The 16,813-nt window shown below is 44.0% G+C and overlaps 1 protein-coding gene across 3 annotated transcripts in view; it reads left to right on the top strand.

Annotated features, from left to right (window-relative positions):
* Window positions 1–16,813, top strand: part of BLVRA (biliverdin reductase A) — a 48,235-nt gene that overhangs the window by 15,887 nt on the left and 15,535 nt on the right. For all 3 annotated transcript variants that reach the window (XM_037733816.1, XM_017515369.2, XM_017515370.2), the window contains 3 exons: window positions 6,896–7,017; window positions 10,137–10,256; window positions 11,746–11,843. In XM_037733816.1, the coding sequence (XP_037589744.1) occupies window positions 6,896–7,017; window positions 10,137–10,256; window positions 11,746–11,843 (340 nt within the window). The remainder of the gene's footprint in view (window positions 1–6,895; window positions 7,018–10,136; window positions 10,257–11,745; window positions 11,844–16,813) is intronic.

Raw genomic sequence — 16,813 nt, 5'->3', positions numbered from 1 at the left:
TGAGACAGTCTCACTCTTGTCATCCAAGCTGGAGTGCAGTGGTGTGATCTCAGCTCACTGCAACCTCTACCTCCCTGCTCAAGCGATTCTCCTGCCTTGGCCTCCCAAGTAGCTGGGAATACAGGTGTGAGACACCATGCCCAGCTAATTTTTGTTTTGTTTTAGTAGAGACAGAGTTTTTGACATGTTGGCCAGGCTGGTCTTGAACTCCTGACCTCAAGTGACCCACCCGCCTCAGCCTCCCGAAGTGCTGGGATTATAGGTGTGAGCCAAGGTGCCCGACCTGACATCCTTTCAATGTACATAATTATATTTTATATCATTTATATCTCATTCTTCATTTTTCTGCATGTTCATGATATACAGTTAATGTGCTACACAGCAGCCCAAAACATGCATCCATTTAGTCTTAACGAAAAGCCTAGGGACAAGATGCTATTATTACCTGTTTTGTAGATGAGGAAAATGAGAAGTAAGTCAACTGCTCTAAGTCACAGGGGGTTAAGGGGCATAATGGGGACCTAAGCCTTGATGTTTCTGACCCGTGAATGCCTTTGTCCTTGTCTACATCTAGCTAATCCCGTCGATCCAGTTCAAATGTCCTTTGTACGCCATGAACAGTTTTCTCAGAGTCCTCTCTCGGGAAGTCATACCTCCCTCTTATGAATTTCCACTGTGCTTTACGGATCTTTTTATTTGTTACCTTCCCCTCCTGCTTTGACTGTAGCTGTCCAGGTGCCTCGCTCATCTTAGCATCCCCATGGCATCTGGCTTGATGCCTCATGCATAGCTTATCTTCAATAAATGTCAGTTGACTAAATGATAGGATGAGTCAGAGACTGTTAAGTAATCTTCTAATGCAGTCCAGAGCTTGGGTGGGTCAGTGAAAATGCAGAGGAAGGAAATCATATGACAGAAAATTTTAAGCACAACTTGCTGTGGCCCAGAGGCTGGCTGGAGGGAGAAAGCACAGAAGGACTGTCTGCCACAGCTGGCCTTTGATCTCAGGATGTTTACTGGATTCAGGAATGACTCCAAGCATTTAAAGCTGGGTACTACCAGGATTCCTAGAGCTACTGGCTTTTGCCCAGAAGTTCAGAGGACAGCTGTCAGGAGGGGTGGATGATTGGAATTTAGCACAGAGTGTGAAGATCCAGGGCAGGTGGGACAGCCAGGTTGAAATGCCTTGGGAATGCAGCTTGGAAGAGAGGATGGCCCACAGCTCAGGATGCTACAGTCTTTGGCATAGAGGTGGTCATGGAAACCCTAAGAATAAGGGACCTCCGCACTCTGGAGATATGTGGGAGAGAGAAGAATAGAGGGATGAGGATTGAGCTTTGGGAAATATGCACATCTCTGGCAAAATGAAGAAAATGAAATGTGAAAAAACCTCGGCAGCATGAGGTGAGAGAAGAAAGGAAGGAGTGAGTTTGAAGAAGGTCCAGGGAAGGGTCGCCCATGTCTGAAGCCCAGGAGCGTGTGGCTGAGGAGAAGCCCTTGAATGTGGTGACGAGAAGGTATTGGATGACCCATGGTGAAGCAGGGAGGCATAGGAGTGAAAACCAGTTGCTGCAGGGCCAGGAGGGGTAAGAGGAGTCGGGGGGGCTTGGGGGCAGGGTAGCGGCGAGGGCAGCAGAGGATGCTTAGCACGGTAGAGGGAGATGGGAGTGAGCCAAGGCACTGTACCCTGCAGAGTTCTCACCTTGGAGCAGCCCTCTGACGTCTACCTCTGTTTTCAGTGGTTGTTTATATTTAGATAATGAATACATTTGTGTGATTCTAAACTTCAAAGAAGGAAAAAAGAAAAAAGAATTTACTATGGGAAGCCCTCTTCCCTTCTATCCCTGTTTCCCAGCCACTCTGTTTTTCACGCTCCCAGCAAGAGCAGGTCGCCAGTTTCAGAGTTCCAGGTTTCTGGGCTGTCCTTTCAGAGAGATTCTAAACACAGACAGGATCATTTTCTTTGGCTGCTACCCCTCCTGCTACTACACAGACTCTAGCACACAGTGCACACTAGTCTGTCTTTGCATCTTTCACCCGATAATCTGTCTTGGAGAACAGTCCCTTTCAATTCATAAAGGGCTTCCTTGTTCTTTTTTTTTTTTTTTAATAGCTGTGTAATATTCTATTTCCCAAGTCCATCATAACTTTCATAGCCAGCCTGTTATTAATGACATACAGATAATTTCCATCTTTTGCTTGTTATAAGCAAGGCTGCAGTAAGCCTAAGTCACTTGACTTGTGTAGCTCTGTAGGACATATTCTTACAGTTGGATTTACCAGGGCAAAGTGCATTTGCATTTTAAATTATAATAAATATTTCCAACTTGCTCTCCATAAATTAGGTTTTTCTTACCCTCCTACAACGTACGAACATGCCTGTTTTCCCAGGCCAACCAATGTGTTATCAAACTTTTTTTTAATTCTTTCAAACAGTGGATGAAAATGACTAGCTTGTTCTGCCTGACTGATGGACTCTCCTTCCACCTTCCCAGCACCTGCCCTCATGCCTCACACCTTGAAGTTTTTATACAAAGATTTTACATTTTCTTCTACCCTCTTCATCTCAAAAAAAAATTTTGTTTCTACGTTGGCAAAGCACATTCTCTTAATCCTAAGTTTCTATGAACTCCATTTTCGTGTCTGGAGTGCCAAACACCAGTTTCTCTGGGTCCAAGGGTGGAGGCACAAGCTCACTCTGACTGTGATTTGGACTTGAGTGAGTTTTTGAGTCACTTTGCTGTGCTTATGTGTCCTTTTCTGCTGTCTCAAAACTGCTCCTGTTCTTTGTTCCTTAAATACTACCTCTATAGGGCTGTTTGTAAGGGCATTTTCCCAAAGGTTCAGGACAGCAGAGCACAGCAGACAACTGAAAATGGAATTATCGATATCCTGGTGTCTAGAAGTCCATTGCTCCCTCCTCCACTGGGCATTTCTCACTGGCTTCCCTCTCTGCAGACTTCAGCCTCTTGTTAACTTGTGTGCACTTTCGCTTTTCCTCTGCCTCCTACTGGTTCCTGCCCGCAAAGTTAGCTGCTGCTACAACGTGGTCTAGCCATCTCTGATTGCAGTTTCCCCTCAGAATGCGCCGTCAACATCCCTCACATAATGAAGAGGCGCACATTAAAAGGCCTAACACGGTGATTTTTCTCAAAAATAAAGTTCTTCCCCTAAGAGGAACTTAACTATTAAGATACCAGTGTTTTCACCCGTATCTTTTTTTTTTTTTGAGATGGAGTATAACTCTGTCGCCCAGGCTGGAGTGGCAGTGGTGCAACCTCGGCTCACTGCAGCCTCTGCCTCCTGGATTCAAGCGATTCTCCTGACTCAGGCTCCCAAGTAGCTGGGATTATTGGCACCTGCTGCCACCAAACCTGGCTAATTTTTTGTATTTTTAGTAGAGACAGGATTTCACCATATTGGTCAGGCTAGTCTGGAACTCCTGACCTCATGTGATCTGCCCACCTCAGCCTCCCAAAGTGTTGGGTTTACAGGCGTGAGCCACTGCGCCTGGCCTCTCACCCATATCTTGTCCCTGTGTGTCAGTTTTGCAAGGCAATAATATCAAAACCAAACCCTAAAGCAGTTTATAATTTAGTCTGACATAACTGTGCAGGCCAGGTTTTGTAGGCAAGTTTGTGTGTATCATTAACTAATTAAATTTTTAAAAGCAGTTTAGCTTATTTACAGATAATGGAGCTGTTTCTTAACCTTGTGGATTTTTTTTTTTAAGCTGGTTAGAAGCATATCCTGTTTATTGTCTGGAATGTAGTAATTCGGTAGTTAACCGTAAGAATGCCATCTATGTTTAATAAAGGGATTGCTAGTCTTCTTTTCTTGACTGAAAGGGAAACAAATATTAATATTTGATCATGAATATGTGTTTTGGCTATACAGATTTCTCCAGAGGCTGTCTTACTGCTTTCTGATAATTAGAAATTACAAAATTAAAAAAATAAAACTTGACTTGTAACCCAAAAAGGACTTACTTGGTGAAATTGTCAGTTGTCAGTTGGGCACTGTGGCCACTCCTTCCTGTACTCTTCCCTGACTTCCAGAAGAGAATCCAGGAAGTAGGTCGTTCAGAGTCCCCTTTTATACGTGAAGTCCGCTTGTTAGAAGCACCCCCAGGAAGCTTGCAAGGCTGAAGAAAGAGAGGCTTTTACTCAGAGGGGACAGTTGCAGTCAGATGTGGAAGCCAAGGCCAGTCTACAGTTTAGCAGCAGTGTGCAGTCAGGTTCCATGAATCACTCTCCCAAGCTGCAGGCTGAGAGAGGCTGAGATTCTTTCCAGACATCCTGGCTTCTGGGCAAGCTCTGGAGAATCACTCCCTTCAATATTGAACTGTGTAACAACAGTACAAGGTCTAGGAGAAAAGAAATGGAAGTGCACTGTTATCAGGTTCTTTATAGTATATATGGAGTAGCGCATAATATTACTTTAAAGTAGACTGTAGTAAATAAAATATATAATATAAAAGCCTTAACTTTTGAAAAAGAGTTGCAGCTAACAGCCAACAAATGGGATAAAATGGAATCATAATAAATATTCTAATTAATCCAAAATAAGGCAGGAAAAGAGGGGAAAAAACAGATTGAACAAATAGCAAGATTGCTATAGAATTTGGATGGAAACCCAACCATATCAATAATCACAATGTAAATTGTCTAAACATTTTAACTAAAAGGCAGAGATTGTTAGATTAAGTTAAAAAAAGCAAGACCTAATTGTATGCTGCCTACAAGAAACTAACTATAGATATGAAAACACATGCAGATTAAATGTAAAAGATTGGGAAAAAATGTATCATGCTAACACTGATCAACAGAAATTGGGAATGGATTTTTAATATCAGACAAAATAAATTATAGGGCAAAAAATATTACCAGGAATAAAAATGGTCATTTTAGAATATAAAGGGGTCAATTAATAAAAAGACATAACCATCCTAAACATGTATGTATCTAATAACATCCTAAACATGTATTTATCTAATAACATCCTAAACATGTATGTATCTAATAACATCCTAACCATACATGTATCTAATAACAGAATTTCAAAATATGTGGGTCAGAACTGATAGAACTGAAAGGAGAAATACACAGTTGTATACAATTATATTCAGATTTCACTATCCTCAATAATTGCTAGAACAAGGAGACAGAAAATTAGGAAAGATATGGAAGACCTGAACAACACAATCAACCAACTTGATCTAACAGACTTGTACACACTCCACCCAACAATTACAGAGAATACACAATCTTTTCAAATGTGCACAGAACATTAACCAAGATAGACCACATCCTGGATCATAAAAACTCTCAAATCTGAAAGGATTCAAATTATTTAAAGAATGTTCTCTGACCACAGTGGGATTAAATGATAAATCAATAATAGAAAAATATTTGGCAAATCCCCAAACATTTGGAAGAAATTCTGGAGGAAGACAAGAGCAATGGGCACAGGAAGAGGGGCAGGGTAAGTGGGAAGTGGTGACAACTGGGTACAAAAGTGAAGGAAAGGGGCAAATCTGAGGTGACATTCATGTTGCTGTGCTCAGAGAAATCCAAGAAGTAAGTTTAAGGGATGCATGAAGTTTGTTTTTGTTTTTGTTTTTTGAGACAAATCTCACACTGTAACCCAGCCTGGAGTGCAGTGGTGCGATCTCAGCTCACTGCAACCTCTGCCTCCTGGGTTCAAGCAATTCTCCTGGCTTAGCCTCCCTAGTAGCTGGGATTACAGGCACCCACCATCACACCAAGCTAACTTTGTATATTTTTAGTAGAGATGGGGTTTCACCATATTGGCCAGACTGGTCTCCAACTCCTGACCTCATGATTCACCCACCTTGGCCTCCCAAAGTGCTGGGATTACAGGCATGAACCACAGTGTGCACCCAGCCTTTTTTTTTTTTTTTTTTTTTTTTTGAGATCAAGTCTTACTCTGTCACCCAGGCTAGAGTGCAGTGGCACAATCTTGGCTCACTGCAACCTCCACCTCCCAGGTTCAAGTGATTCTCCTGCCTCAGCCTCCCGAGTAGCTGGGATTACAGGTGCCTGCCACCATGCCCAACTAATTTTTGTATTTTTAGTAGAGGCGGGGTTTCTTCATGTTGGCCAGGCCGGTCTCAAACTCCTGACCTCAGGTGATCCACCTGCCTCAGCCTCCCAAAGGGCTGGGATTACAGGAGTGAGACACTATGCCAGGTGCATGGAGGTAATTTTTGTCAGTTTTGATTATATTGAGTTGCTGTGTAACTTAAAAGTCAGTTTTATTTTTCATTGTAATACTGTTCAAATATAGCATCCAGCAGTGCACTTAAATAATATTTAAGATCCCACAGATCTTAAATGCGTAACTCAGAAGGTGGTAGTGAAGAGTAAAAGCTTATGGGTTGCAAGCTGAGTAAGGTGACTAATCATGGTTTGCCCATTTGCCGCCTCTGCCAGCATCTCATGAAGCAGCTGTGGCCTCTGAATGATTCCCAGCAGTATCAGATTCATGTGTCTGCTGGAAGAGGGACTCAGGGAAGGCAGAGGTGCCAGGCCATGGGCTGGGTCTGGCTTAATGAGGAAAGCCTCTCATTATTGGAGATGGGACAGTAGAAGTGGAGAGCCAAATGGGGGGAACATTTTCTGTGGATGCTCAGAAGGTTTTCAACCCAAAGACATGATGAAGCACCTTCAAGAACAGGTTTTGGTGGGACTGACTTTTCTCCAGGCCCCCGTTTTGGGGAATATCTCATCCCATCCTGATGCCATGGCTTCCTGTGTGTTGTGGGCTGGCTTTCATTCTTGCTCATCAGGACACTGCCAGCTCCTTTGTTTTGCTGTTCTCCACTCAATATCTGCAGTATTTTCAAACCCCACCTTGGTCCCTTCTGTTTCAGCCCGAGAGGAAGTTTGGAGTGGTGGTGGTTGGTGTTGGCAGAGCCGGATCCGTGCGGATGAGGGACTTGCGGAATCCACACCCTTCCTCGGCGTTCCTGAACCTGATTGGCTTTGTGTCCAGGTGGCTTGCACTGGCTTTGTGTTTCATAATTTGTGGAAAGCACAGTGAGACAGATTAGCCACAGGACATGGAGATTTTCCAGACCCAGGGCAGGGAGAGCCCTCTCCAGGCCGAGAACTGTGCTTAGGATCAGCCCCACAAGATCTTGGGTTGGGATGGGTCTGGGAACTGAAGCCTGCTGGGCCTACAGCTGGGATGCACAGTAGGTCAGCCTGGGGAGACTGCAAAGGCAGAGGCAGGAGGGTGAGCTCAAGGCTGACAGAGAATGGGCACAGCAAACACATGGGGCTTTGGCCTGAAAGGCTTTCAGTGTTCACCAGGTAATCCTGACATAGTCATCGTGACTGCCATCCTAGGTGGTCCTGGGCTCTACAAATGATATTTCCTTCTGGGTAGCGTTATCAACCCCCAGTTTGCAGATAAGGAGGCTGAGCCACAGAAAGGTTAAGTAACCTGCCTGAGGTCACACAGCTGGAAAGTCTAAGAACTGACGCTGAGCAGAAGTCTGATTCCAAAGCCCATCTTTTAAATACCATGTGTTCTTTTCCCATTGGTAATTTTGAGCCTCACTTTATTTTTTTTTTTTTAGACAGGGTCTCACTCTGTCATCTAAGCTGCAATGCAGTGGTGCAATCACAGCTCACTGCAGCCTTGACCTTCTGGGGTCAAGTGATCCTCCAGCCTCAGCCTCCTAAGTAGCTAGGACTGCAGGCACAAACCACCATGCCTGGCTCATTTTTTTTTTAAATTTTTTGTAGATGTGACAGGGTACCCTTATGTTGCCTAGACTGGTCTCAAACTCCTGGGGTCCAGTGATCCTCCTGCCTCAGCCTCCCAAAGTGCTGAGATTACAGGTGTGAGCCACCAAACCCAGCCTCCCCCTTTTCTTTAAGAATTCATTTATCTCCAGTCAAAATCAAACTTATCACCTTGTTTCTTCTTCCCTTCCCCATGCTGAACTCTTCCACTCACTTCTGTACAAAGACACACACACCACTCACTAGATTAATCCTGTATAACATCATTTGTCAATATTAACTGTGAACTAGAGGCACCAGAATAACCCTGTGTAGCATCATTTATCCATATGAATTGTGGACGAGGTGCAGGCACTGGTCTGGGCCTGAAGACACGGCAAGGAGTAAGTTAGGCAACTCTTTTTCTAGTGCTTTAGAGACATCAGGTGAATATTTACACAAAGCATAAGTGACAATAGCAATGGTCCATGCAGAAGTTTTTCATGTTTTCATTCATGGGACCATCCTCTACCCACCTGTCTCACAACGTGACCCCACTTTTAAAGATTAAAAGTGGGCTTTGGGGCACCAGAGAGACCCAGAAGTGCTAGAATCTGCCCTTGAGCAGCCTTCTCCTCCCTATAAGATTCCAAGGGAGCTGCACACAAATGGGAGAGCATAGTTAAGATCAGGCAGCTCCGTAACCCCCATCGCACCCCTACGTGGAGCTGGGACCAAGCACGGCACTTGGGCTCAGGGCTGAAGTAGGCCCTCTCCTTTTCCCTTAACCCCGAGTCCTCCGCCAGCTGGCTTCCAGGATCAGCTCAGTGGGAACACCTACACTACCCAGGCTGTGTAGGAGGATGGCAGGTCACACCCCTGCATGACGGCACCCTGCCAGTACTCACACTGTTTCCCTCTTCACATACCCGTCCCCTCCTGACCTACCTGCTAAGTTCTACCACCTCCCCAGGAAGCCTTTTCTTATCTATTCCTTGCCCTCCCTGAGTCTCCATCTCCTGCTTCCTCCAGGTACCACATTTCCCCTGGTAGTCTTGTGGTGATGTGATGTACACATGCGGCGAGGATTTTAATTTGTTCTCCATGATTTCTCCTATAGTTCCTAGCACATAATAGACAAACAATAAGTATTGCTGAAATTGAGCAATGTAGTTTGGGTGGCCCCATTAGAAGCAACCTAGCATAATACCCTTTGGGAGCCAAATTTCCCCAAATGCTTTCTGCCTGCTGCAGCTCAGCTGGAGCTCTGAGCTGGCTGAGGGCCTCCTGCTTGCTGGCTGTCCCACATTCCCCCATGACTGCCCCCCTTAGAGGGCTACTCTCCTGCCCCAGTATCTACTGGGCAGTATACAGATTGCCAGGGCTTTGGCTCATCAAACACTGCAGCTCCTCCATGCTCTTGAAGAGTCAGAAGGCCTTGTGTTCCCCTCCTGCCTCTGCTCCTGGTTAGGCTATCACTGCCTATAGTGCTAGGCACTGTAGGAGAAATCATAGAGAACAAACCAAAATCCTCAACTTCCAATGAGCTTAGTCTGCTACAGGGAGGAAGACACACACACATCACACACATGTGCATACATACCATTGGGCTTTGTTAGCTCAGCTATAAAGGACCTTGAAGTTGGATGGCAGTTTGCATGCTTAATGTGTTAGTGTATTATATTTGGATTAGGTTTGGTAGTATTATGTCTACCAAACCAGTATTATGGTTTGGCCAAGTGCTTGGAACTGGAAGTGACCATAGAGATCACTTTTCATGAGATAAAAGTAGATTATTCCTGTTATTTTATTTTATTTTATTTTATTTTAAGGAATCTCGCTCTGTCACCCAGGCTGGAGTACTGTGGCTCAATCTCGGCTCACTGCAACCTCCATCTCCCAGGTTCAAGTGATTCTCCTGCTTCAGCCTCTCAAGTAGCTGGGATTACAGGCACCCGCCACCATGCTTGGCTAACGTTTGTATTTTTTTGTAGAGACAGGGTTTCACCATGTTGGCCAGGCTGGTCTTGAACTCCTGACCTCAAGTGATATGCCCCCCTTGGCCTCCCAAAGTGCTAGGATTACAGGCATAAGCCACCACGCCCAGCTGTTCTTTTTATTCTAGAGATGAAGTAATTCAAGACTCTCTTAGGTCATTCACGCTCTGAATGGTACTGAAGGCACTCAATGCCAGGTCCCCTGACTTCAACCCTGAGGCTATTTTTCTTACTCCACCATGGAAAATAGCCTAGAAGTGGGAGAGAGGAAACTCATTTCTTCATTTCTGATAGCAGATCACCAAGACCTTGTTGGGAGGGAGAAGGATGGTGCTCCTTTCTTCTGTCTACCGTTGAGTTCCATTTCCCTGTTACTCTGAAATAGACGGGAGCTTGGGAGCATTGATGGAGTCCAGCAGATTTCTTTGGAGGATGCTCTTTCCAGCCAAGAGGTGGAAGTCGCCTATATCTGCAGTGAGAGCTCCAGCCATGAGGACTACATCAGGTGGGTTTTCCACACAGGGAGTCCTTGCCTTACACAGCAGTGCAGAACTGGAAAAATGAGCAAGCAAGCTAAAACACCCTGCAAAGGAGTCAGAAGAGTCCATGGGAAAATTACAATTGCTCTGTGACCAATCACAGAAATGTCAAAACATTAAGAAACTCTTGCCGGGCATGGTGGCTCACGCCTGTAATCCTAACACTTTGGGAAGCGGAGGTGGGTGGATCACCTGAGGTTAGGAGTTCAAAACCAGCCTGGCCATCATGGTGAAACCCCATCTTTATTAAAAAAAAAAAGAGAAAAAGAAACACTTATTGTTGGTTATAAATATATAAGGAAATGAAAAAATAGTAAAATTAATATTTAGACTAATGTGTAATTTGAAACATTAGAAACATTCTGAATTAAAGTGTTTTATTTTCTGTAAAAACCCATCGAGAGTAGTTTTCAACAGTGGTGGCCTCCTTCTCATCAGACAGCTTAGGATGTGGAGCTGGCATCCTTGGCGAATTATCATACCCCTTTCTCAAGTTGGATCAGCTTCCAGCATTTTCTCCTTTGTATTTTCAATGTCATAAAATAACTCTGAGAGTTCCTTTAACCTCAGGAGCTGGGAGCTAACAGGGAAGTGGCAGCTGCCTTCCTCAGTCTAGCTTCCTTCTAGGTTCGTACAGTTGCTCCCACCATGCTGTTTCCCACGGGTGAGATGCTTCCTCTTTATGAGTCTAGCTCTAGAGTGGACAAAAATGCCTTTCCTTGGCTTTCCTTAACCTTTTCTGGCACTAGAGTGTATTTCCTTAAGAAAAGTGGTTATGTCACAAGTCCCATGCTTATAAATATTTGTACCCTGATATCCAGAGAATGAAATCTGAACTGCTGAGCACAGAATTCTAAGTCCTTCACAGTCGAGGCCCCAGCTACTTTTCCGACGTTATTATCCTCCACTGCCTGTAGCCCACTCCCCTTCCACACTGAAATTTGCCAGTTGAACAAAGCCCCACAAATGCTGAAGCCCCTGCATACGCTGCTCACAGTGAAATATATTCATCACGTTGCACCTGGAAAATGTCTGCCCATACTTTGAGACCCAATTCTAGGTCCTTAATGAAATCTCTTCAGACTGCCTCAGGCAAAGCTAGCTGCCATTTTTTGTTGCCTTTATAGCTACCATGTGATAATAGGAAATTTATTTATTAATGTATCTTCATTTCTTCTCCAGAGTAATTGGTAAATAGTACTTAACTGAATAAATCAATGGTTGAATGTTCAAATTAACACATAACTACAAAGTCGTTCTGTCACAGGATAGTAGAAAGCAATGTGGGATACAGTTCTTCCTCCATATCCTGTGGCACTGACTCTACCCCAGTCATGACACATTCACACACAGAAACTCTCGTGCCTTTATAACATTCTTTTCTCTATTACGTAGAGCATTTTAGTGAAGCTTATTCCAAGTGTTCTTTCTCTGTATTTTTCTCATTTACCAAAGGCAGTTCCTTCATGCTGGCAAGCACGTCCTTGTGGAATACCCCATGACACTGTCGTTGGCGGCTGCTCAGGAACTGTGGGAGCTGGCTGAGCAGAAAGGTAATGTACACTCTGTCTGTCTGGAATACAGACCCTCTTACCAAGAGTTTCTGCCTCCAGGATTTCTGAGATGTCATATCTTTAAAACTTAACCCAATTTCAGATATCTCCCCCTGGCTAACTGGCACTGTGGGCTCCCAACTGCCTCCTCACCTCCATGCTGTAGGCACACACAGTGGAGGGCAGAAGGATGGGTGGGAATTTGCAAGCTTTTGGTCAAACTTACCAGCTTCTTTTGCTCACTCTAAGGAAAAAATATGAATTAGTTTTCACCTATGCTTGTGTCATGACATTATTTTGGCTTTATTCATGTGATGCTTATATTGCTAAATGCTAGAATAGTCTAAAAATGCTCAAATCAGAGGAACTGATTGTCTTGTTTGCATAGGTGGTAGTTTTTGTTGTTTCTCAACAGGAACAACCATTTATTAAATATTTAGTATATGCTAGGAACTTGGAAATTCTGCTAAGTACTTCATATGTTATTTTGCTTAATCCTTCTAGAAACCCTTGGAGGTAGATATTTTCTCTAGATTCTGCACAGAAAAACATGGCTGAAAGAAGTTAAATGATTTGTGCCAGGTCACAAATCTAATAACATGACTACTAAGTGGGAGGTGGAGATTTGAATCAAATCCTATTGGGCTCTTAGGTTTACTTTTGTTGGCCTAAGCCACACCACCCTCCAGAAGGGAGAAGACAAGGCTTTCTCAGGCCAGGAGCAGAGGCTCATGTAATCCCAGAACTTTGGGAGGCCAAGGAGCTCAGACAACCCTGGGCAACACAGGCCCTGTTTCTACAAAAAAAAAAAAAAATTTTTTTTGAGATAGAGTTTCGCTCTGTCTCCAGGCTGGAGTGTACTGGTGCAATCTCGGCTCACTGCAATCTCTGCCCCCGGGTTAAAGCAATTCTCCTGTCTCAGCCCCCCCAAGTAGCTGGGACTACAGGTACGCGCCACCACGCCCAGCTAATTTTTGTATTTTTAGTAGAGATGGGGTTTCATCATGTTGGTCAGGATGGTCTTGATCTCTTGACCTCATGATCCACCTGCCTCGGCCTCCCAAAGTGCTGGGATTACAGGCGCGAGCCACCGTGCCCGGCCAAAAATTTTTTACAAAATTCTTTTTTTGGTGGGGGACAGAGTCTCACTATGTCACCCAGAAACTCTCATGCCTTTATAACATTCAGTTCTCCATTATACAATGGCACCATCTCAGCTCACTGCAACTTCTGCCTCCTGGGTTCAAGGGATTCTTCTTCCTCAGCCTCCTGAGTAGCTGGGATTGCGGGCGCCCACCACCATGCCCAGCTAATTTTTAGTAGAGACAGGGTTTCACCATGTTGGCCAGGCTGGTCTTGAACTCCTGACCTCATGATCCACCAACCTTGGCCTCCCAACGTGCTGGGATTGCAGGCATGAGCCACCATGCCTGGTGTACAAAAGTTTTAATTATAAAAAAAAGACTCATTGGGCACAGTGGCTCACAGCTATAATCCCAGCACTTTGGGAAGAAGAAGTGGGTAGATTATTTGAGCCCAAGAGTTTGAGACCAGCCTTGGCAACATGGCAAAACCCTATCTCTACTAAAAATACAAAAATTAGCTGGGTGTGGTGGTAGACACCTGTAGTCCCAGCTACTCCGAAATTCACCAGAACCTTGGGAGGTCGAGGCTGCAATGAACCATGATTCGGCCCCTGCACTCTAGTCTGGGCAACAGAGTGATACCCTGTCTCAAAATAAAAATAAAAATTTTTAAAAAGACTTACCCAGGCTGGGCGTCGTGGCTCATGCCTGTAATCCCAGCACTTTGGAAGGATGAGGTAGGCAGATCACTTGAGGTCAGGAGTTCCAGACAAGCCTGACCAACATGGAGATACCACGTCCCTACTAAAAATACAAAATTAGCCAGATGTGGTGGCCTATGCCTATAATCCCAGCTACTCGGGAGACTGAGGCAGGAGAATTGCTTGAACTTGGGAGGCGGAGGTTGCAATGAGCTGATATCATGCCATCGCACTCCAGCCTGGGCTCAAGCCTGTAATCCCAGCACTGTGGGAGGCCGAGGCGGGTGGATCACGAGGTCAAGAGATCAAGACCATCCTGGTCAACATGGTGAAACCCCGTCTCTACTAAAACTACAAAAAANTGGTGTACAAAAGTTTTAATTATTAAAAAAAGACTCGTTGGGCACAGTGGCTCACAGCTCTAATCCCGGCACTTTGGGAAGAAGAAGTGGGTAGATTATTTGAGCCCAGGAGTTTGAGACCAGCCTTGGCAACATGGTGAAGCCCTATCTCTACTAAAAATACAAAAATTAGCTGAGTGTGGGGGTAGACACCTGTAGTCCCAGCTACTCCAAAATTCACCTGAACCTTGGGAGGTGGAGGCTGCAATGAACCATGATTCGGCCCCTGCACTCTAGTCTGGGCGACAGAGTGATACCCTGTCTCAAAATACAAATAAAAATTTTTAAAAAGACTTACCCAGGCTGGGCGTCATGGCTCACGCCTATAATCCCAGCACTTTGGAAGGATGAGGTAGGCAGATCACTTGAGGTCAGGAGTTCCAGACAAGCCTGACCAACATGGAGAAACCATGTCCCTACTAAAATTACAAAATGAGCCAGAGGTGGTGGCCTATGCCTATAATCCCAGCTGCTCAGGAGACTGAGGCAGGAGAATCGCTTGAACTTGGGAGGCGGAGGTTGCAATGAGCTGATATCATGCCATGGCACTCCAGCCTGGGCAACAAGAGCAAAACTCTGCCTTAAAAAAAAAAAAAGACTCCAGACAAACAAAAACCAAGTAAGTTGATCACTACTAGACCTGCTCTACAGGAAATGCTAAAGGAATTCTTTGGTAAAGGTAAATATGTAGAAAAATACAGACTTCTGTAGTATTGTAATGTTGACACATATATCACTTTAGCCTGGGCGCAGTGGCTCAAGCCTATAATCCCAGCACTTGGGGAGGCTGAGGCAAGCAGATCATTTGAGGTCAGGAGTTCGAGACCGTCCTGGCCAACATGGTGAAACCCCATCTCTACTAAAAGTACAAAAATTAGCTGGGCATGTGGCAGCACATGCCTGTACTCCCAGCTACTCAGGAGACTGAGGCAGGAAAATCGGTTGAACCCAGGAGGAAGAGGTTGCAGTGAGCTGTGATGGTGCCAATGCACTCCAGCCTGGGTGTTAAAAATAAATAAATAAATAAATATCTTTAAATGCTGGTATAGAATTTAAAAGACAAAAACACAAAAATAACTATAAAACTATGTTAATGGATATACAGTATAAAAAGATGTAATTTGTAACATCAATAACAAAATGGGGGGTCAGAGCTGTAAAGAAGTAGAATTGTATATGATTGACATTAAGTTGTTAGCATTTTAAACTAGATTGTGTGGTTGGGCATGGTGGCTAACACCTGTAATTCCAACACTTTGGGAGGCCGAGGCTGGTGGATCACCTGAGGTCTGGATTTCAAGACCAGCCTGGGGAACATGGTGAAACCCCATCTCTACTAATAATACAAAAATTAGCCAGCATGGTGGCACATACCTGTAATCCCAGCTACTCTAGAGGCTGAGGCATAAGAATCGCTTGAACTCAGGAAGTGGAGGTTGCAGTGAGCCAAGATTGCACCATTGCACTACAGCTTGGGTGACAGAGCGAGACTCCCATCTCAAAAATTAAATAAATAAATAATAAAATAGATTGTGCCTGTAATCCCAGCACTTTGGGAGACCAAGACAGGTGAATCAACTGAGATCAAGAGTTCAAGACCAACCTGGCCAACATGGTGAAACCCCATCTCTACTAAAAATACAAAATTTAGCCAGGCATGGTGGTATGCGCCTATAATCCCAGCTACTGGGGAGGCTGAGGCAGGAGAATTGCTTGAATCCAGGAGGCAGAGGTTACAGTGAGGGAGATCGTACCACTGCACTCCAGCCTGGGCAACAAAGTTAGACTGCTCAAACAAAACAAAACACTACAGAACTGAGCAGATATAATGAAAGCACTACTAAGAGAGAAACGTATAGTTGTAAATGCTTACATTAACATTTGGATTGAGTTTGCTCTTCTTTTCCTAGTTTCTTGAAATGTAAAGGACCTACATTTCAAATCAACATCCTAACTTTACATTTCAAGGAACTAGGAAAAGAAGAGCAAACTCAATCAAAATTAGCAGAAAGAAACAAGTAAAGATTAGAACATAAACAAAAGAGAGAGTAGAAAAGCAACAGAAAAAAAAATCAACAAAGCCAAGAATTGTTTTTTTGAAAAAAAAATCCACAAAATTGACAAAATTTTAGCAGATTAAGAAAAAAAGAGTGAAGACTCAAACTAAAGTCAGAAGTGAAAGGGGAGACATTACAACCGATTCTGCTGAAATGAAAAGGATTATGAGACTACAATGAACCGTTATAAAAGTGTTATACTCCAACAACTGGATAACCTAGGAAGGGATAAATACCTAGTAGCACATAACCTACTAAGACTGAATCATGAAGAAATAAACATCTGAACAGACTTATAACTAGTAAGGAGATGGAATCAGTAATTAAACACCTCCCAATAAAGAAAAGCCTAAAACCAGATGGCTTCACTGGAGAATTCCACCAAATGTTTGAGTCTCTTCAAAAAGTGGTCCCAGGAAAACAGGATATTCACATGCAAAAGCATGAAGTTAGACATTTACCTTACACCTTCTAAAAAATTCACTCAAAGTGTAGCACCAAAATGGCAGTATCAAATTCACACATAACAATATTAACCCTAAATGTAAATGAACTAAATGCCCCAATCAAAAGACACAGACTGGCAAATTGGATAAAAAGACAAAGACAAAACCCATCGGTGTGCTGTATCCAGGAAACCCATCTCACACGCAAGGATACACAAAGGCTCAAAATAAAGGGATGGAGGAAGATTTACCAAGCAAATGGAGAGCAAAAAAAAGCAGG

The sequence above is a fragment of the Cebus imitator genome, unplaced genomic scaffold (assembly GCF_001604975.1).
Source record: "Cebus imitator isolate Cc_AM_T3 unplaced genomic scaffold, Cebus_imitator-1.0 Scaffold548, whole genome shotgun sequence".
Classification (NCBI taxonomy): Eukaryota; Metazoa; Chordata; class Mammalia; order Primates; family Cebidae; genus Cebus; species Cebus imitator.
The sequence above is the reverse complement of the archived record's forward strand: the minus strand, read 5'-3'. Positions and strand labels throughout refer to the sequence as shown.